The sequence below is a fragment of the Cherax quadricarinatus genome, chromosome 3 (assembly GCF_038502225.1).
Source record: "Cherax quadricarinatus isolate ZL_2023a chromosome 3, ASM3850222v1, whole genome shotgun sequence".
Classification (NCBI taxonomy): Eukaryota; Metazoa; Arthropoda; class Malacostraca; order Decapoda; family Parastacidae; genus Cherax; species Cherax quadricarinatus.
The window spans coordinates 71,650,885-71,673,563 of NC_091294.1; the positions used below are offsets into that span (position 1 = coordinate 71,650,885).

A 22,679-nucleotide genomic window follows, 5' to 3' on the forward strand; every position below is an offset into this window, starting at 1 on the left:
ACATTGTATAAGTTACTTTCGTATTATGCACTGTCAAGGAACCCCGTTCTTGGGAACCTAGGATAAACGGGGGTGGGTCCTGGCATATTTCATTATTTCAATGTGAGGGTACTGCCATGGCTGTGCAATATTGCCCTTCAGTTTTAAGTTTATAGATGGAAGAGTGGTTATGTAGCACCACAACTTTAAAATTGTGGGTTAAAGCTGGTTTTGTATACTTAACATCTAGTTAATTGATAAATTTTAGTTTTTATTCCGTTTTAGTTTGTATGTTAAACTTGACATACCAGTAATGTACTAGATTTGGTTTTCACCGTTACAGGTATTCAGTTCTTTGTATCTATTAGGTTTTTTTATATATGTGGGATATTTAATTATGAAAGGGTATTGGTCTTGTACCCCTTTGATATGGAAGATGTCTGTTATATGAAAGTTTGTTATAAGAGCATGTATATTGTATGCTACATGTATGTACTCTTCTGTTCTCTTAAATGTAAAAATTCCTCGTGGTTTAGTTAATTAACACTCCCAAACCAATAAATCTAACATCTAAATTTTTTTCCCTAGGATTAAAGATGCCTCTAGACTTGTATTATACTTCATCTTGTGCTCACTGTCGGTCTGTGATGCTGACTGCTAAGGCGCTCGAACTAGAACTTAATCTGAAGCGTGTTGATCTCTGCATGAAAGAACAACTTCAGCCTGATTTCTTGGAGCTGAACCCTCAGCATTGCGTACCAACTCTAGTTGACGATGGCTTCGTTCTCTGGGACAGGTGGGTAACTTATGGATTTGTGCCATAGCATTTTATCACCATAACCTAAACTGGACTAGTGAAAAAAAAAAAAAAAAACTTTCCCCCCTACAGCCGTGCCATCTGCACCTACCTTGTTTCAAAATATGGGAAGGATGACTCCTTGTGTCCAAAGGAACTAAGAACCCGTGCTATGTTGGACCGTCTCCTGTACTTTGATATAGATAAACTGGTCCAACGTTTTGGCAAATATGTGGTAAGTATCTATCTCAATTTACTCGAGGCTTGAAAGTAACTACTGAGGCGGTAATTTCTTAGCATCTTTGACCCAAAAAAAATTTACTTGCACAACCTTAAGTGCATTCTGTTTTCCTCCAGTACCCAGTCCTCTTCGAGGGACAGGAACCAGACAAGGATCAACTTCCTTGCATTGATGAAGCTCTAGGCTGCCTAGACCAATTTTTGACCGGACAGATTGGGGCAGTCTCACCAAAGATCACCATTGCAGACCATATCCTCGTGGCAACGGTGTCTACCATAGAAGCTGTGGGAATAGACTTTACTCGTCACAAGAACTTGTGTAACTGGCTACGAAAGTGCAAATCAAATATTCCAGGTTACACAGAGATCAATGAACCTGGAGCCAGAGAAGCTGGAGAAATATTTAAAGAAAAGTTGGCCTCTAAGGAAACTGAAGTTGATAAAGCTTAATTCTAAAATGAAATTTAGAATAGTTCAATAAACTTTATGCAGACTCTGGTCTTCAGTATTTCCCTCAGTTATGTAACCAATTACTAAATTTTGTGCTAGTAAGATTTTCTTAAATGTGTAGGGCCCCTCAAGGTTCAACACTCGTGAGGGGCACTTGATGTACGGAATTGGATCAATGCTCCGGTTCCGTGAATTGAGCCTGGATACCTTCCATTCCCACCCTCGCATGTGCTGCCTAATTCTTCGGGTTTAGCGCTCCCCATGAATATAATTACTCGGATATTCCACGCCTTTCGGAACTTTAATGAAAATTTAGCATTTCTTCCATCTACCTAGAACTTTAGTATTTTTAGGGTTCAGTTAAGAGGTACAACTTAAAAGTTCGTCTTCTGCTGAGCGAATTAAGTTAGCTTCCCTCCTAGCTGACGACCCTGACTTAGACTTGTGCTCACTTTTTGACTGTTAATAAGCGATTTACTGCCCGACATGCCTTTAGTGTCCCAACTAATATTCAGGCCTGGTAATACTATGCCCCATAGTGCATGCAGCACGACCCTTGTCAGTTTAGCACTTTAAAGTTTAGTCCTGGTTCCACTTCGTCTCATTGGCCATGAAGTGCAAAATTTAAAAGACAAGACATCCCTTTGTATTAAAAGGGAATATTTTAATGTTGGTACCTTTTCTTGCAATATTAGGTAAAAGTTGTTCAGCTAAGCATTTGGAGTTTGTTCTCCAAATGCTTAGCCTGTTTAGAGTCCTTGGGGGTTCATGGTTCAAGAAACTGAACATTTAAGTCTTCGTCAGAAGACTTAATTACCCCCTACCCTGTCTAATCCTATTTATCCCTTTCTCCAACCCTCCTACCTCTCGAAAAGGTGGGGGGGGGGGCTCTTGGTATGTGGAATTAGATCTTTCGGTGTTCCTCAGACCGAACCCAGTTACCCTCCTATCCCATGGTTTCCCTTTCCTCACCCTCCCACTTCCCCATCCCACTTGTAGCCTGGGGGGGGGGTTCCTCTACTCCTGGCATTAGTTTCTTAGTAGGGGGAGGTGCACAGGAGTTCCTGCTCCATGAGGTTCCTCGGGTGTGGGGTAGTTTGCCGTGGAATCTGGATTACTTGGAGGTGCTCTGCTCAGTTCCCAGATTTCAGTGAAGTGGATGGGGTGTCCTGCAGATGGGTTTATCTCCAGAGTCTGCCTGTCTGTTCTGGAAGGTGACAGCCAGAGGAATGCTTTGTGGCGGATTTCCCACCGCCCTGTTATGTCTGCTGAGGTAGCTCTGTAGATGTGAGGTTGCTATCCCAGAGCTAGATAACTTGCTTGAAGGTTAGGGTATGGCATGGGTTCCATGCTGCATCTGCACTACTTGTGGGCCTGAAGTCCTCAAATGAGGAACTTGCGGCCCTTTCATGATATCTAGACTGGTGCTTCCCCCTTCCCCCCCCATTATCTTCATTGTGATAACCCTCCTAGGCCAGTTCTTTCATCCTGCTCTGACCTGGCTTCGTTATTGGACCCTTCTCTAGATTCTTCCCATACCCCTGTACCACCTTCTGGTGATGCTCACACCTGCTTAGTGCTAGGGTTCCACCAATATTAGTGCCTCTTGCACACCTTTAAACTGCATTCGGCTTCCCCAAATACAGTACACCTGAACATTCCAGATAATTTGCTGACAATTCTTAGACGTCTGCTCATTTCACCCACAAACGACCCGAGACTCCCACTTTAAGCACAATGTTTACTAGCAGTGAAATATTCTTTTTCCCTACAACTAAAATCTCCAACTGATTTATCTTCTGACCATAGTATTACTAAAGCTTTTGCAACAAGTAGGCCAAAATATATCTTCACTCTTCGTATTGGTGCACCCATATTAGTTCAGACTGCAGAACAAGCTTGTGATTTTTTCCCATACTACTTCCATTGATAACATTCCAATGTTTCATAAGCATACTATAAATTGTTGCAGTGGTACGGTGGTTTTACCATGTACTATTGTATAGGGAGTCTTGCAGTGGTATTTTGGAGCAATTCTCTCTTCAGGACCTTTCTATTCTCAGGGTGGGTAAGTGTCCTGGCTTGTAGGTGCTTTCCCACTAGCATTGCCTGCTTAACCTTCAACTGCCATGAATTCTGGTCCTCCATTTATATCGCAGGCCATCGCCTAGAGGACCATAAAGTGGTCCCTACCCTGAAACAGTATCTAAATTGGTGATGCTTTGGACACTCCACTAAATGCTGCAGATCTGCAGCAGTGCCTGGTCTGCAGTGCTGCAGATCATACCGTCCCTACTTCTCAATTGCAATTAAAAACTTCATTTTACCGCTGTTTGTCGTAATGAACAAGAAATCCATTGTCTTGAAGAGAAGGCTTATTCTATGGCGCTCTCGGCTCCACCTTCAGGAGAATCTTCCTCGTATCCCTTATTCGTGAGTAACTAGGAGACTTCTAATCTTGGCAGTTCCCCCGCATGCCAGCTCCATCGGCGGAATGTCTTCCGGGGTCACCCCTATTTATAATTTTGCGGTTTTTACCCTCTGCAACTACATCTTAACTACTACCACTAAAATTTCCCAGCAGGTTTTTTTCCATCAGTGCCTAGTTCTTGTCCCCTTTCTAACACTCGTATGGAGGTGGTGGTTTCCCCCCCTTGTGTGGTCCTATCTTCTGTTTCCCCCATCCTTAGATTTCTTCCCCAGTTACCTTCAACCTCCATCTCCTGCTCCACCACAGAACTCTTGTCCCCCCCCCCTACCGTCACATCTCTCCAGGTTCATACTCCCCTCAGACCTATTTAGATCCCTCCATAGTCTCTCCGATCTACTTGCTCTACCTCGCCTGTCTTATCCTTATCCGCAGACAATGCTCTCTCCAAGTATATTGCAAACTAAAAACCCTCTTTGGACACTTGTGCCCCTCCTACCCCTTTCTCATTTTTCACTACCTTCGCAGCAATCTTTTCCTTCACAGAACTGACTCCTTGCTTGCACACTTACCGTTGCCTCCACACATTGATTTCACTGACCCTAATAGCCCATAGATTTTATCACTTCTTATTGTTGGTATATCGGTCTTTGTAAACGATGACTTGTTTACATTGCAATACTCGTGGCCTCTAGGGTAATCAGGCAGAACTCCAGGTGTTCAGATTTGCCCAGTATGTCTGGTTACAAAAGCCCAAAATTTTAGTTGATATTCGTCCTGTTTCAGGCTGTGCTGCTACATTCTACTGATCCCTTTCCTGATGAATCGTTTAATGCAAGCGTGCTTGTTGGTATACCATATCAAGAGGTCTTTGTTCGTTCTATGCTGCATTATACTGCAGCCCATATTTATTTGCACAGATGGTATACAGTTTGCGCTCTCCCCCCTTCCTGTGCATTCTGTATCTCGGACATGGTGTTGGGCGATTTTAACCCTCGTTATCTTCGGGGAGGGTCCCACTATCACTCGTGATCAGTTGGGGAGACTTCTCACTTTTCATCCTCTTCATGTTTTAAATACAGGTGATCCCACACATTTTGACCCACACTCTTGCATTGATCTTTCTATCTGTTCCTCGTCAATCGCACTTGATTACACTTGGTCTATTTCCCCGGATTTGCACGAGTGATTACTTTTTTATACTTCTACGTATTTCCGACCGCATCGTACCCCTCATTGGCAATTTGGACGAGCAAACTGGGACTTGTACTCTCCTCTTACTACTTTCTGTGAGAACCCTTCTTCGTCCTCTATTGATGAGCTGGTGCGTCAGTTTTCGACCTTAGTTTTGACTGCAGCGTCACGTTCTATTCCTCAAACCTCAGACATGCATTCTCAGACATGCGTGCCTTGGCAGTCTCTTGTGTGTACCCATGCGGTGCATTTGAAAAGTGCTGCATACGGCCGTTATCGGTATAATCGGACCACGGATCATCTGACTTTTAGCAGCAAAGGGCAGTCGATCACCGCATCAAACACGACTAAACGCACTTGTTGGCAAGACACACTGCAGTTACCTCAACTTCCCCTGTGCGCGGTTTAGAAGGTATGGCAGTTGTGTGGCAAGTACGCTCCGGACCCAGCTCTTGTTTTGCGGGTTGCCACAGAAATCGAACTATTGTTGGTGTCTCCCAAGGGCTTCACCTGTCCTTCATTTCTGGCATCTGTCTACCAAGGAGCAATTGCAAATGGATGTCTTCTAATGGGATAATAATCTTTATTTACTAAAAGTACATGTACATGGTATACAGTCCTAGCTGACAACGATGACATACTACTACTACATAGAAAGCCACTTGTTATGCTGAGCATCTCGGGCAAATTAGGTCAGTGTCCCAGGATGCGACCCACACCAGTCGACTAACACCCAGGTACCCATTTTACTAATGGGGAAACAGACAACAGGTGGAAAGAAACACGCCCAATGTTTCTACTCTGGTTGGGAATCGAACCCAGGCCCTCGCCGTGTGAAGAGCGTTAACCACCAGGCCACCAGAGCCACGGATGGAGCTGTATAATGTGCCTTGCCCTCTCCTAGGGCTAGTCTACGCTTTCTGCTTGCTAGTCATCGGCAGCTGGGCCTGATATTCATAGTATGCTACATCTGCATTCTACAGCCCTTAGTCCTTTGTCTTTTCAATCTTACTTGGACAGTTCTTCCTCAATGGAAATCTGCCATTGTCCTACCGTTTTGCAAACCAGGCGCTTAGGGACTTGATGCCTCGCACTACCGTGCCATTGCTCTGACCAGTGTAGTTTGTAAGGTGGTGAATGATTGCCGAATAGAAGTTTGATATGGTATTTAGAGACCCACAGTAATCTCTCCTCACCAATATGGCTTTCGCAAGGGCCGCTCTGCTTTAGACCCCTCTCTTCACTTAGATACGAATGTGCAAAATGCCTTTGCTAACACTCCATCCTGGCAGTCTCTTTTGATGTTGAGAAAGCATATGATACCACTTGGAGGTATAACATTTTAGCCCAAGCTCATTCCTTAGGCTTCCGCTGTAATTTACCGACCTTCCTTGCTGCTTTCTTATTTGAGATATTTTCGTCCGTACTGGCGCCTCGCTTTTCTCACTGTTCGAGCCAACGGAGTCCCACAAGGTTGTCCTTAGCACTACCCTTCTCTGGCTATAAATGACCTACCTTCCGTTCTTCCAGCACACATTTGGTCGTCACTTTGTGGATGACTTTGCTATAGCTTACACAGGTGCTGACTGTCGCCTGGTAGCAGCCTTCCTTCCGGATGTAATCGACAGTTTCCCATTGAACCACTTTCCATGGCTTTAAATTTTCTAGTACAAAAACCCATTTCATTACCTTCACTAGACGTTCTCTTATCCCAGATATTCCATTATATTTACATGGCTCACGTATTCCAGAATGTGATACGGTAAAGTTTCTAGTACTTCTCTTCGATCACCGGTTGACATGGAAACCTCACATTTCCTCTTTGAAGGCAGCTTGCCATAGTCGACTGAATCTCCTTAAAATTCTTGCACATCGTTCATGGAGAGCACATCGCCGAATTCTGCTCCGTTTGCATTCCACCCTAGTCTTGTCCAAGCTGGATTATGGTAACCCAGTTTATTGTGGCTTCTCCTACAACACTATAAGTTAGATCCGTTCATCAGGGTCTACGTTTATGCCTTGGTGCCTTTTCTTCATCCCCTCTTGAAAGCCTCTATGCCGAGGTGAATGTTCCTTAGCTGATCGTCGTGATGCTCATTGCCTTAGTTACTTTGTCAGCGCTGATGACCTTTGTGTTCCGTCAATGTATGGGTTGGTCTCAGACGTTAGTAACAGCCCATTATTTGTTCAACGCCTCTGCTTACTCCAGCCATTTTCTCTTCATCTTCACTCCGGTCCTCTCCAATTACCTCCCTTGTATGTTCATTTAGCATCTGCCTTTTTCCTTACCCAGGATAGGATGACTAAATTAATACATAGCATTAGAAATCTTCCTTATGAAGAAAGATTGAAGACTCTTAAGTTACATTCACTTGTTAGACGAAGAATGAGGGGAGACCTGATAGAAGTGTATAAGTGGAAGATAGGTATTAATAAAGGGGATATTAACAAGGTCTTGAGGACATCTCTCCAGGAGAGAACCTGCAGTAATGGACTTAAATTGGATAAGTTTAGATTTAGAAAGGACATAGGAAAGTATTGGTTTGGAAATAGGGTAGTTGATGAGTGGAACAGTCTACCTAGTTGGGTTATTGAGGCTAGGACTTTGGGTAGTTTCAAATTTAGGTTGGATAAGTACATGAGTGGAAGGGGTTGGATTTGAGTGGGACTTGCACATCAGAGCTTATTTCTTGGGTAGCATTGAAAATTGGGTTGGTCAAATGTTTGTTAGTGGGATGAATTGTAAGGACCTGCCTAGTATGGGCTAACAGGCCTGCTGCAGTGTTCCTCCTTTCTTATGTTACCCCTTGGGAGGTTCCGAAGGTCCGTGTCTGCTCTCCTCTACTGCCGTGCGCCAAAGCTCTCCTACCTACGACTGCTTTTGGCCCATTTTTTCTTTATCATTAACTGTCGCATGCTCATGCTGTTGCTGTTTATATAGATTCTAAATCTTCTGATGGTGCTGGGTTTGCGGTGGTGTTCCCTCATGATGTCCAAGGTCATTTGTTACTCAGTATTTTTACTGCAGAGTTATATACCATCCTCATAGCACTTCTCCGTATTACATGCATGTCTCCTTCGACGTTTGTGATCATTTCAGATTCCCTCGGTGCTTTACATGCCATTAAACAATTTGATACCCCTCATCCATTAGTCTTTCGTATTCAACTATGGTTCCACCTTGTGGCTAACAAAAAGAAATGTCGTTTTCTATAGGGTCCCTGGACACGTTGATGTGCAGGAAATAAACAAGCGAATGTTTCTGTTCGGTCAGCAGTGCATAATCTTCGGATTTCCAATAGAGGTATTTAGATTATTTTCATGTCGGCCTGTCTTCGCAGCCGTTGGCAACAACAGTGGTCGGGCATACACCATAAATTGCACAATATTAAACCACTTTTAGCTTGCGACCATCTTCTTACCGCCATTGACATACTCGGGAGACTGCACTCTCACGGCTCCCCATTGGCCATACTTGCCATACCCATGGGTATCTCATGGAACGACACCCTATTCCACTCGGTTTGTCTGGTCCCTCATTTGGTCCTTGTAGATTGCCCGGTTTAGTAGCAAACTCGCTGGATTTACCTCCAACGTCGCCGTCGCCCTACCACTCTTACCTCATCTTCTCTTGTAGATGGTCCTACCTTTGACTTACAATCACTAACTTTTTGTCAGCAACTGCTTGACTATACAAACTTTGACACAGCCCTTAGCGTCCCTTCCACCCCTTTTCTCCTCTCACCTGATTCCCTTTTCACTTAGCCATTTATAGCCCCAGCACTATTTTCTACCCCGCAGTAGTGTATGACCCTTGTCGGTTTAGTGCTTTCTTTGATTATAGTAGTAATAATAGAGATCCTGATTGCTGTTGGGTCTCCCGAGACCCGACAGCGGGTTGCCAGTAGTCGCCAGGATCCTACCACACAGGTCGGCTCATATTAATAATCTTCCTATACCTGCTAGTGTACCTGACCTATAGTCTAGTGATACCATTGAGTAAAAAAATTTCTATTGAAATACAAAAAGGTGGACAATCTTGAGGAAATACAAAAAGTGAACAGTTCTGTAGAAATGGGATAAACAGTGTAGTTTTGTCAGTGAATGCAGCAACACCACAAGACCATTTATTATCCAGAAACCATTTCACCAGTGTTGCCATAGCTAATAACTAACAAAATGATAATGTGGTGGAATGACTAAAATTAGATCTTTTATTGAAATATGTGAAGATTAGTTACTTGTGGAAAGACATAAAACCTGTAGTCAGCAGAGGTCGGAATATACACAACGGAAAGCAAATATTCTTCCAGTAATCTTCACCAGTCACCCTACCATAGCAAACAATAGTGATAAAATAGCTTTTGATGTGGTGGTGGAAATCTAGATAAAAACTGATGTCTAGAACTTCAAGCTGTAAAAAAAAAAAAAAGCCAGAGGTCAGCAACCGTTCGTAATAGTAGAAGCTGCCAGAAGTCGCCAGTTTCTCCAACATGGAAGTTACACTTTTTGTCCTCTTCAAGGGGGGCTCCTTGGCGTGGTGAAGAGGCTCTTGGTCTGAGGAATTAGACCTATCGGTCTCCTTCCTCAGACCGAACCTAATTACCCCCCAATCCCCACTTCCCTATACCATCCTCCCCATCCTCCCCTTTCCCTTCCCTCCTCCCCCTCCCCACCCTTCCCTTTTGCCCTTCCTCTTTTTGGCCTTTGGGATTTTTCCCACAGGTGCGCTAGTTCCTAGGTAGGGGAAAGGGTACCGGGGTCCATCCCATTCCATTGAGGTTCTTGGCTGTGGCATAGTTTGCCGTGGAATCTGGATCGCCTGGGGAAGTCCCGATCCCTCTCCGGTATTCTGGAGAGAGGCTTTGGGGTGTCTTTCGGGCGATGGGTGTATCCCTGGAAGCCACCTTTTGGATTCCGGGGGTGGTGGCTGAAGGAGGTATGCTTTGCGGTGGATATCCGGCCGCCCTCTTTTGTCCACTGAGTTAGCTCGGCAGATGTGAGGTTGCTATCCTGAATTGCTGGTTTACTGGCATGATGGATAGGGTATGGCACGGGTTCCATGCTGCATCTATGCCACTTGCGGTGCTGAGGTCCTCTTGGGTGTGGAGGGAGATTTCTGGCCCTTTCATTCCTCGTAGGAACTATCCCTCCCCGGTCCCCCCCCTTTTTTTTATTTTTTTTCTTTTTTCTTTTTTTTTCTTAAAAAAAGTAACCTAACCATGGAGAACCCAGTCCATGAACCTGCACCCCCGGGCCCCTTCTTGATACTGCACCCCATTCTGACCCTGCCTCGTCTTTGGACAACTCTTTGGACACTCCTCATGCCTCTGTACCTCTTGCCGGTGCTGTTTCCTTACCCGCTTCAGGTACCAAGGTCTCGACTGACTCCTTTGATTTATCTGACCTCCGCTCTCCTTTGACTATGCTTCCGGCCTCTCCCTCTACGGTGTGGCAATTCTCGAATTGCCGGCCCGTTCCACATCGGACCAACTCTGGTTTCACGCCTAAACGCCAATGACAATTACCTGCTGATGATACTTTTCCACCTTCTCGTTCTTCTCAGAAAAGATCGACATGTCCTGCACTCCCTTTCCACGCTCAGTTTCAGACTGCACAATGGACTAAATTCTTTACGACCGACTTCCTCTACCGCCTATCTTTCTGACCACAGTATTGGCAAGGCACTCCTATGCCATGTTAGTAAAGATATTTCTTTTCATGCTCTTAAAAGCGGTACACGCATCATCACTGTACAGAATCCTACCCAAGCTCATGATCTTTCTCTTCTTTCCCATGTAGATACTGTTCCTGTCACTATTGAAAAACATCATTCTCTCAATTCTTGTAGTGGTACCGTCATTCTGCCCCATACCATAGTTCAACAAAATTTCCAGACATGCGGCAATGACATTCTTGAACAGCTGGAACTCCTAGATCTCCCAATCCTCAAGGTAGACACTTATGTTCTTCCTGCCCGCAGGTTGAGACAATACCCTAGCAATGTGGCTCGTTTAACTTTTGACAGCCTTGAACTCTCCTCAGTTTATGTAGCAGGACATCGGTTACAAGCTCAAAAGGTGATCCCTACACTGCAACAGTAGAAATTGCTGGCGATTTGGCCATCCAGCGAAATATTGCAGATCCATAGCCGAATGCCCAGTCTGTGGTGCAGATGACCATTCTAATACGTTTTGCAATCGACCTCCCTCTTGCCTTAATTGTCATGAGGCTCACCCTTCGTACTCTCGCTGTTGCCAAGTCTACTTAAATGAGTGGGAAATCCATTACCTCAGAGGCAGAAGGTCTCCCTTATGCCATGGCAGTTTCTCATCTCCGCCTCCAAGGGAAACTACCTCGTGTTTCTTATTCCCGTGTTTCAAAACGTCCCCCCACTCCTGGGGTCCCATCTTCTGCAGCATCCTCTGTGGTTACCTCTCCCATAGTCACTCCTGTATCTAATTCTTTTGCTGTCCTAGGCTCAGACATCCCTACTTCAATGCCTCAGTCTGTTCTCGCTTCTTCGTGTTCTCCCTCACAAGCCTCAGTATCGACGAGACCTCATACGACACCTCCTCCCAATCGTCTCTCTACTTCTCAGAAGTCAAAAAAAAAATCCTTTAACCCCTCCTTCCCTTCTTCCACCTCATTTTACATTCCCTATCTCTGTACCGGGTTCTTCCCCTCTCTCTGGCTCTGTTACAAGTGTAGAGGTTCACCCTCCTTCTCGTACTATACCTACCTCCCCTGTTCCCTCCCAAGTTTCTTCCTCTTCTGCCACCTCCCAGGTTTCTGCCTCTTCTGTCCCCTTCCACGCTTCTTCTCCAGTTCCCTCCACCCTTTTGCCCCCCCCCCTACCTTGGTACAGTCCATTACAGTTCCAATCTTTACTTATCCTCCCCCCTACCATCTCCAATATTGTCTCCCATACGACGTCTCTGAATTCCGAAACACTTGAAGCAATCTCTGAATATATTGCAGAGACCAAACCATCAATTGACACTGATCCACCCTCCGCTCCTTCTCTCTCCTCTACTCCATCTGCGCAACTCTTTTCCTCAGTGCACTGTTCCTTCGCTGCTTGAACGTTTTCCATTGCCTCTGCATGTGGACTTTTCTAACCCCTCTAGTCCGTAGGAACCCTTACCTGCGGATTTCAGGTATCTTTATCATTGCCAATCATGGCCTATTTACAGTGGAATATACGCGGCCTCGGGTAATCGGGGTGAGCTTCAGATGTTACTCTCCCAGTTTTCCCCTGTTGGTGTTTGCTTACAGGAACCAAAATTACACTCTGCTGTTATCTCTCCCATCTCAGGCTATAATTTATTGTATTCTTCAGATCCTTTTCCTGATGGGACCTTTAATGAAAGTGCTCTTCTACGCACTGATATTCCGTACCATCAGCTATTTGTTCGTACTTCGCTGCATTACACAGCAGCCCGTATCCACTTGCATAGGTGGTATACGCTCTGTTCTTTATATCTCTCTCCTTCTCGGGCATTATCTACTCCGGATATTGCCTTTCTTGTTTCGTCATTACCACCACCGATTCTGTTACTTGGTGATTTTAATGCCCACCATTTCCTCTGGGGGGGGTCTCACTGTGATTCCTGTGGCATTCAGTTAGAGGCTTTTCTTGCCACCCACCCTCTCCATGTTTTAAATACAGGTACTCGCACCCATTTTGATCCTCGGACTCTCACTCTCTCTTGCATCGATCTCTCAGTCTGCTCTTCCTCCACCGCATTAGACTTCACTTGGTCTGTTCTTCCGGACTTACATGACAACGATCATTTCCCAATCATTCTTACTTCCCCTTCATATTCACCACCTCTTCGCATGCCACGCTGGCAATTTGATCAGGCAAATTGGAACCTTTTTCCACACCTAACTGTTTTTAGAGAGGTTCCTTCTTCGTCCTCTATCGATGAGCTTTTACACCTCTTCTCGTCCTCCGTTTTAACCGCAGCTTCTCATTCTATACCCCAAACTTCGGGCAGGCATTCTCAGAAATGCGTGCCTTGGTGGTCTCCTGCTTGTGCTCGTGCAGTACGTTTGAAACGCACTGCATGGGGAAGGTACCGGTACAATAGAACCACAGAGAGACTTCTTGAATTTAAGCAGAAGCATGCGATCGCTCGCCGTGTCATCCGTGACGCTAAACGCACTTGCTGGCGAGATTGTCTCCACCATCACCTCTGCTTCCTCTGAGTGCAGTCTGGAAAAAAGTACGAAAACTGAGTGGTAAATATTCTCCTGACCCGGCTCCTGTTCTGCGGGTTGCCGGTGTTGATATAGCAAACCCACTAGATGTTGCCAATGAAATTGGCAATCATCTGGTCTGTATTTCTCAGGGACTCCATCTATGCCCCTCATTTCTTTCCTCAAAGTCTTCCAGAGAGTTAGCACCCTTGGACTTTTCTTCTCTCAGAGAAGAACAGTATAATGTGCCTTTTACACTTCAAGAACTGGAGGCAACACTCTCAGCTTGCCGATCATCGGCAGCTGGGCCCGACGACATTCATATTCGTATGCTACAACATTTACATCAGTCAACCCTTGCAGTCCTATTACGCCTTTACAATCTTATTTGGTCACAAGGAGTTCTTCCACAGCTGTGGAAATCCGCCATTGTTCTCCCTTTCTGCAAACCAGGCACTACGGGACATGAAACCTCCCACTATCGTCCCATTGCTCTTACCAGTGCAGTTTGCAAAGTAATGGAACGCCTAGTAAATAGACGTTTAGTGTGGTATTTAGAGACACAAAACAGTCTCTCCACTCGTCAATATGGCTTTCGTAAGGGATGTTCTACCATAGACCCCTTACAAAGCTTGGATACTAATGTTCGTAATGCCTTTGCGAATAACCACTCAGTTTTTGCCATATTTTTTGACCTTGAGAAGGCATATGACACAACTTGGAGGTATAATATTTTAGCCCAAGCCCACTCCTTAGGCCTTCAAGGCAATCTACCATCCTTCCTTAAGAACTTTTTAACTGACACGCATTTCCGTGTTCGGGTTAATAATGTGCTCTCCCCGGACTTTATCCAAGCTGAAGGTGTCCCCCAGGGATGTGTTCTGAGCACAACACTTTTTCTCCTTGCTATTAATGATTTGGCCTCTAGTCTTCCATCAAATATTTGGTCATCACTCTATGTTGATGACTTCGCTATTGCCTGTGCAGGTGCTGACTGTCACCTTATTACAGTTTCTCTCCAGCATGCAGTCGACCGTGTTTCCAATTATGCCACCACACGTGGGTTTAAATTTTCCAGCACTAAAACCCACCAAATTACTTTCACTAGACGCTCTGTCATTTCCGATCATCCTTTGTACCTCTATGGCTCCCGTATCCCTGAACGTGATACAGTCAAGTTTCTGGGCCTCGTTTTTGATCGTAGGTTATCCTGGAAACCTCACATTACCTCTCTGAAGGCAACTTGCCACAGCCGGCTGAACCTCCTTAAAACCCTTGCTCATCTTTCATGGGGAGCTGATCGTCGAACCCTCCTTCGCCTACATTCCACCCTTATCTTATCGAAACTTGATTATGGTGACCAGATCTATTCAGCGGCATCTAATGCTACTCTCTCTAGCCTTAACCCCATTCATCACCAAGGATTACGTTTATGCCTTGGTGCTTTTCGCTCTTCCCCTGTCGAGAGCCTCTATGCAGAAGCGAACGTTCCATACTTATCCGATCGCCGTGATGCCCATTGCCTTCGCTACTATGTACGCTCTCATGATCTCTGCAATCCTTCCATTTATAGAATGGTCACTGATATTAGTAGACATTCTTTATTTGTTCGCCGCCCCTGTTCACTCCGTCCCTTCTCTCTTCGCCTTCATTCGCTCTTGTCTTCTCTTCAATTACCACCTTTCTATGTACATGTAGCATTTCACTTTACCCTACCCCCTGGGAAGTTCCAGCTGTTCGAGTCTGTTCTTTCTCTCTCCCTTGCTCGAAAACCCAACTGTCTACAGTCGCTTCCCGCTCTCATTTTCTTGACCACTTTCACTCTCATTCTCATGCCATTGCTGTGTACACAGATGGCTCTAAGTCTTCTGACGGCGTAGGATTCGCAGCAGTGTTTCCGGACAGCGTCGTACAAGGGCATTTACTATCTTCGGCTAGTATTTTTACTGCTGAATTGTATGCCATCCTTACAGCACTTATCCGTATTGCATCTATGCCTGTGTCATCATTTGTGGTTGTCTCAGACTCCCTTAGTGCTTTACAGGCTATACAGAAATTTGATACACCTCACCCCTTAGTCCTCCGTATCCAACTTTGGCTACGCCGCATCTTTACCAAGCATAAAGATATTTTTTTTTTTGTTGGGTCCCTGGTCATGTTGACATACAGGGCAATGAACAGGCAGACACTGCTGCATGGTCAGCAGTACATGACCTACCAGCTTCATGTAGAGGTATTCCATTTACGGACTATTTTGCTGCAATATCTTCCCAACTTCACACCTGTTGGCAACAACGTTGGTCTACTATGCTCGGCAACAAACTTCAATCTATTAAACCGAGTATAGGTTACTGGCCGTCTTCTTATCACCAGTGTCGAAGTTGGGAGACTACTCTCTCCCGTCTTCGCATTGGCCATACTCGTCTTACTTATGGATATCTCATGGAGAGGCGCCCTGCTCCTCTCTGTGAGAATTGCCAAGTTCCATTATCAGTCAGCCACATTCTGTTGGACTGCCCACTTTATCAACGAGCACGCAGAATTTACCTCCGTCGTCGTCGTCTTCGCTCTGCTGCTCTCTCTTTACCTTCCCTTCTCGCTGATGGACCCACCTTTCATCCAGACTCATTGACTTTTTGACAAAAACTGACTGACTTCACAAATTCTGATACCTTCAGCCCTTTCTACTTCAATCTCTTGCTACCCTCTACCCCTGTACTATCCCCTGCCCCGCTGTTTTCTGTAACCTGCTGATCATCCCTCCTCCCTTCTGCCATCCAATACCCTCGCTTCCTTCCCTACCCTGCAGCGCTGTATAGCCCTTGTGGCTTAGCGCTTCTTTTTGATTATAATAATAATAATAATAGTGTAATGGGAAGGAATTTTCGTGCTCTAGAGGTTAAAATTGGGCTGACACCTCTCATATAGGAGGCGAAATTGTTGGACATGCATTCCTGCATAACTTGAGATATCAGACGACTGGACAAGACAGCTCCAGGAACCTCAGATAAGCTCTCTAGATTTGTGTATAATTCTGGCCAGTGTTTTCATAAATTTAGTAAGTGAGGTTTTTCTGAGTATGATACAACTTAATATCCAGTCAAATTGGTGAGTGATATTAAGATATATTTTCCTTCTGTTATGTAGTTGTGTATATAACCATTTATTATTTTTAATATACAGTCTGCAAATTTATATATTTACCAGTATTCCTGGTGTATGTATATTTCATTTAATTAATAGGTCCAGAGCAACTTGTTGATATGACAGTGGTAGATATCGAAGGGGGACATTTTTGCCACCTAGGTGTCCCAAATTCCTACTTGTCGATGTAACTCTGATAAATAATAATGATCTTTTATCATCATTTTCTGTTGTGTATATAATGAGTTACATTCAGATAAATGCAATTTTCCACATTTAATTTGCCCGTTGGTCCTTCTTGAACGGGAGGTAATTAGTGCAGTCATTAATTAGTTAATTACTTAATAATTATATGTGAAATTACAGAAGGAGGTGGATGTTAAGTTCACAAATTTACTTAATGTGTAGTGGATTATAATTATACAATATTAATTTTGATAAGCTAAGCTCGTCTGGCTAAGTTTGTTAATTTGTATAATACTAATTTGATAAGACAATTCTGGCCAAGATTTATATCAGTGTGTAATTGATAAGACAAGTGTGGATAAAGATTATGTTTTGTATAATATTAATTTTGCTATGCCAAATTCTGGCAAGGATTTATTAATTTGTATAATAATTTTGATGAGCAAAGTTTGTATTAATGTACATTTAAAATTTATATTATACATGTAATTGCTAAGCTCAAGTAGCTAGGATTTATTCAAAGGTAAGTTGTATCAGTGTTGTAAGTTGTAATCAGTGTTATTAATAAAGTTGAATTTAATACATTGCATCATGCCTGAAAATGAGAAAATTAATATAGAAGACAAACATATGGAATATAGAGTAAAGAAAGCATCAATACAGGCTAGAAAAGTTCATGTAACCAAGGCATATAATAAGTGCTTGGAATTAATGATTCAAGAAACTGTGAATACTGATGATTTAAAATTGTATTTAGATGCTTTAGGGAATAGATATGATTCTCCTCTTCAAGGGGGGCTCCTTGGCATGGTGAAGAGGCTCTTGGTCTGAGGAATTAGACCTGTTGGTCTCCTTCCTCAGACCGAACCTAATTACCCCCCAAACCCCCATTCCCTATCCCATCCTCCCCTTTTTCCTTTCCTCCTCCTCCTCCCCACCCCTCCCTTTTGCCCTTCCCTTTTGGCCTTTGGGATTTTTTTTTTCCCACAGGCACGCTAGTTCCTAGGTAGAGGAAAGGGTACCGGGGTCCATCCCATTCCGTTGAGGTTCTTGGTGGTGGCGTAGTTTGCCGTGGAATCTGGATTGCTTGGGGATGTCCCGATCCCTCTAAGGTATCCCGGAGGGTGGCTTTGGGTGTCTCTCGGGCGACGGGTGTATCTCTGGAAGCCACCTTTTGGATTCCGGAGGTGGTGGCCGAAGGAGGTATGCTTTGTGGCAGATTTCCGGCCACCCTCTCTTTTGTCCACCGAGGTAGCTCGGCAGATGTGAGGTTGCTATCCCGGATTGCCGGTTTACTGGCATGAAGGTTAGGGTATGGCACGGGTTCCATGCTGCATCTGCGCTACTTGCGGTGCTGAGGTCCTCTTGGGAGCGGAGGGAGATTTCTGGCCCTTTCACTCCTCCTAGGAACTATCCCTCCCCGGTCCCCTCTTTTTTTATTCTTTTTTTATTTTTATTTTATTTTCTTTCTTTTTTTTCTTAAAAACAAAAAGAAAGAAGTAACCTAACCATGGCAACCCTAGTCTATGAACCTGCTACCCCCGGGCCCCTTCTTGATACCGCATCCCATTCTGACCCCGCCTCGTCTTTGGACCACTCTTCGGACACTCCTCATGCCTCTGTACCTCTGCTGGTGCTGTTTCCTCACCCGCTTCAGGTACTGAGGCCTCGACTGACTCCTTCGATTTATCTGGCCTTCTCTCTCCTCTGACTATGCTTCCGGCCTCTCCCTCTACGGTGCGGCAATTTTCGAATTGCCGGCCCGTTGCACGTTGGACCAACTCTGATCCCACGCCTAAATGCCAACAACAATTACCTGCTGATGATACTTCTCCACCTTCTCGTTCTTCTCAGAAAAGATCGACACATCCTTCACTACCTTTCCACGCTCAGTTTCAGACTGCACAATGGACTAAATTCTTCACTTTACAACCGACTTCCTCTACTGCCTATCTTTCTGACCAAAGTATTGGCAAGTTACTCTTATGCCATGTTGGTAAAGATATTTCTTTTCATGCTCTTAAGAGCGGTACTCGCATCATCACCGTACAGAATGCTACCCAGGCTCATGAGCTTTCACGTCTTTCCCATATCAATACTTTTCCTGTCACTATTGAAAAACATCATTCCCTCAATTCTTGTAGTGGTACCGTCATTTTGCCCCATACCATAGTTCAACAAAATTTCCAGACATGTGGCACTGACATTCTTGAACAGCTGGAACTCCAAGATCTCCCAGTCCTCAAGGTAGACACTTATGTTCTTCCTGCCCACGGACGGAGACGATACCCTAGCAATGTGGCTCGTTTAACTTTTGACAGCCGTGAACTCCCATCCTCAGTTTATGTAGCAGGACATTGGTTACAAGTTCGAAAGGTGATCCCTACACCACAACAGTGTAGAAATTGCTGGTGATTTGGCCATCCAGCGAAATATTGCAGATCTATCGCCGAATGCCCGGTCTGTGGTGCCGATGACCATTCTAATACGTCTTGCAATCGACGACCATTCTAATGCGTCTTGCAATCAACCCCCCTCTTGCCTTAATTGTCATGAGGCTCACACTTTGTACTCTTGCCGTTGTCAAGTCTACTTAAACGAGCTGGAAATCCGTTACCTCAAAGAGGCAGAAGGTCTCTCTTACGCCATGGCAGTTTTTCATCTCCACCTCCAAGGGGGACTACCTCATGTTTCTTATTCCCGTGTTTCAAAATGTCCCCCCACTTCTGGGATCCCATCTTCTGCAACCATCTCTGTGGTTACCTCCTATAGTCACTCCTGTATCTAATTCTTTTGCTGTCCTAGGCTCTGACGTCCCTACTTCAACACCTCAGTCTGATCTCACTTCTTCGTGTTCTCCCTCACAAGCCTCAGTAGCGACGAGATCTCGTATGACACCTCCTCCTAATCGTCCCTCTACTTCTCAAAAGTCAAAAGAAGGTCCGTTAACACCTCCTACCCATCTTCCACCTCCTCATTTTACCTTCCCTGTCTCTACCTGGTTCTTCCCCTCTCACTGGCTCTGTTACAAGTGTAGAGGTTCACCCTCCTCGTACTGTACCTTCTTCCCCTGTTCCCTCCCAAGTTTCTTCCTCTTCTGCCACCTCCCAGGTTTCTGCCTCTTCTGTCCCATTCCACGCTTCTCCAGTTCCGTCCACCCTTTTGCCCCCTCCCTACCTTGGTACAGTCCATTACAGTTCCAATCTTTACTCATCCTCCCCCTACCATTTCCAATATTGTCTCCCAGATGACTTCTCTGAATTCCGAAACACTTGAAGCAATCTCTGAATATATAGCAGAGACCAAACCATCAATGGACACTGATCCTCCCTCCGTTCCTTCTCTCTCCTCTGCTCCATCTGCGCAACTCCTTTCTTCACAGCGCACCATTCCTTCGCTGCTTGAACGTTTTCCACTGCCTCCGCATGTGGACTTTTCTAACCCCTCTAGTCTGTAGGAACCCTTACCTGCGGATTTCAGGTATCTTTATCATTGCCAAACATGGTCTATTTACAGTGGAATATATGCGGCCTCAGGGGTAATCGGGGTGAGCTTCAGATGTTACTCTACCAGTTTTCCCCTGTTGGTGTTTGCTTACAGGCACCAAAATTACACTCTGCTGTTATCTCTCCCATCTCAGGCTATAATTTATTGTATTCTTCAGATCCTTTTCCTGATGGGACCTTTAATGAAAGTGCCCTTCTTCTACGCACTGATATTCAGTACCATCAGCTATTTGTTCGTGCTTCGCTGCATTACACAGCAGCCTGTATCCACTTGCATAGGTGGTATACGCTCTGTTCTTTATATCTCTCTCCTTCTCGGGCATTATCTATTCCGGATATTGCCTTTCTTGTTTCGTCATTACCACCACCGATTCTGTTACTTGGTTATTTTAATGTCCACCATTTCCTCTGGGGGGTCTCACTGTGATTCCTGTGGCATTCAGTTAGAGGCTTTTCTTGTCACCCACCCCTCCATGTTTTAAATACAGGTACTCACACCCATTTTGATCCTCGGACTCACACACTCTCTTGCATCGATCTCTCAGTCTGCTCTTCCTCCTCCGCATTAGACTTCACTTGGTCTGTTCTCCCGGACTTACATGACAGCGATCATTTCCCAATCATTCTTACTTCCCCTTCATATTCACCACCTCTTTGCATCCCACGCTGGCAATTTGATCGGGCAAATTGGAACCTTTACTCACACCTAACTGTTTTTAGAGAGGTTCCTTCATCCTCCATCGATGAGCTTTTACACCTCGTCCTCCATTTTAACCGCAGCTTCTAATTGTATACCCCAAACTTCGGGCAGGCATTCTCAGAAATGCGTGTCTTGGTGGTCTCCTGCTTGTGCTCGTGCAGTACGTTTGAAATGCGCTGCATGGGGCAGGTACCGGTACAATAAAACAACAGAGAGACTTCTTGATTTTAAGCAGAAGCGTGTGATTGCTCGCCATGTCATCCGTGATGCTAAACGCACTTGCTGATGAGATTATGTGTCCAGCATCACTTTTGCTTCCTCTATGAGTGCAGTCTGGAAAAAAGTATGAAAACTGAGTGGTAAATATTCTCCTGACCCGGCTCCTGTTCTGCGGGTTGCCGGTGTTGATATAGCAAACCCACTAGATGTTGCCAATGAAATTGGCAATCATCTGGTCCATATTTCTCAGGGACTCCATCTATGTCCCTCATTTCTTTCCTCAAAATCTGCCAGAGAGTTAGCACCCTTGGACTTTTCTTCTCTCAGAGAAGAACAGTATAATGTACCTTTTACACTTCAAGAACTGGAGGCAACACTCTCAGCTTGCCGATCATCGGCAGCTGGGCCCGACGACATTCATATTCGTATGCTACAACATGTACATCAGTCAGCCCTTGCAGTCCTATTTCGCCTTTACAATCTTATTTGGTCACAAGGAGTTCTTCCACAGCTGTGGAAATCCACCATTGTTCTCCCTTTCCGCAAACCAGGCACTACGGGATATGAAGCCTCCCACTATCATCCCATTGCTCTTACCAGTGCAGTTTGCAAAGTGATGGAACGCCTAGTAAATAGACGTTTAGTGTGGTATTTAGAGACACACAACAGTCTCTCCACTCGTCAATGTGGCTTTCGTAAGGGACGTACTACCATAAACCCCTTACTACGCTTAGATACGTATGTTTGTAATGCCTTTGCGAATAACCACTCAGTTATTGCCATATTTTTTGACCTTGAGAAGGCATATGACAACTTGGAGGTATAATATTTTAGCCCAAGCCCACTCCTTAGGCCTTCGAGGCAATCTACCATCCTTCCTTAAGAACTTTTTAACTGACAGGCATTTCTGTGTTCGGGTTAATAATGTGCTCACCCCGGACTTTATCCAAGCTGAAGGTGTCCCCCAGGGATGTGTTCTGAGCACAACACTTTTTCTCTTTGCTATTAATGATTTGGCCTCTAGTCTTCCCTCAAATATTTGGTCATCACTCTATGTTGATGACTTCGCTATTGCCTGTGCAGGCACTGACTGTCACCTCATTACAGTTTCTCTCCAGCATGCAGTCGACCGTGTTTCCAATTGGGCCACCACACATTGGTTTAAATTTTCCATCACTAAAACCCACCAAATTACTTTCACTAGACGCTCTCTCATCTCCGATCATCCTTTGTACCTCTATGGCTCCCGTATCCCTGAACGTGATACAGTCAAGTTTCTGGGCCTCCTCTTTGACCGTAGGTTATCCTGGAAACCTCACATTACCTCTCTGAAGGCAACTTGTCACAGCCGGCTGAACCTTCTTAAAACCCTTGCTCATCTTTCATGGGGAGCTGATCGTCGAACCCTCCTTCACCTTCATTCCACCCTCATTTTATCGAAACTTTATTATGGTGACCAGATCTATTCAGCGGCATCTCCTGCTACTCTCTCTAGCCTTATCCCCATTCATCACCAAGGATTACGTTTATGCCTTGGTGCTTTTCACTCTTTCCCTGTCGAGAGCCTCTGTGCGGAAGTGAACATTCCATCCTTATCCGATCGCCCTGATGCCCATTGCCTTCACTACTATG

At 44.9% G+C, this 22,679-nt stretch overlaps 1 protein-coding gene across 2 annotated transcripts in view; it reads left to right on the plus strand.

Annotated features, from left to right (window-relative positions):
• LOC128705813 (glutathione S-transferase 1-like) overlaps positions 1 to 1,508 on the plus strand; it is a 73,019-nt gene extending 71,511 nt beyond the window's left edge. For both annotated transcript variants that reach the window (XM_070092388.1, XM_053800952.2), the window contains exons 2-4: positions 568 to 775; positions 869 to 1,010; positions 1,133 to 1,508. In XM_070092388.1, the coding sequence (XP_069948489.1) occupies positions 576 to 775; positions 869 to 1,010; positions 1,133 to 1,465 (675 nt within the window). In that variant the 5' untranslated portion in view covers positions 568 to 575 and the 3' untranslated portion in view covers positions 1,466 to 1,508. The remainder of the gene's footprint in view (positions 1 to 567; positions 776 to 868; positions 1,011 to 1,132) is intronic.
• The last annotated feature ends 21,171 nt before the right edge of the window (positions 1,509 to 22,679 follow it).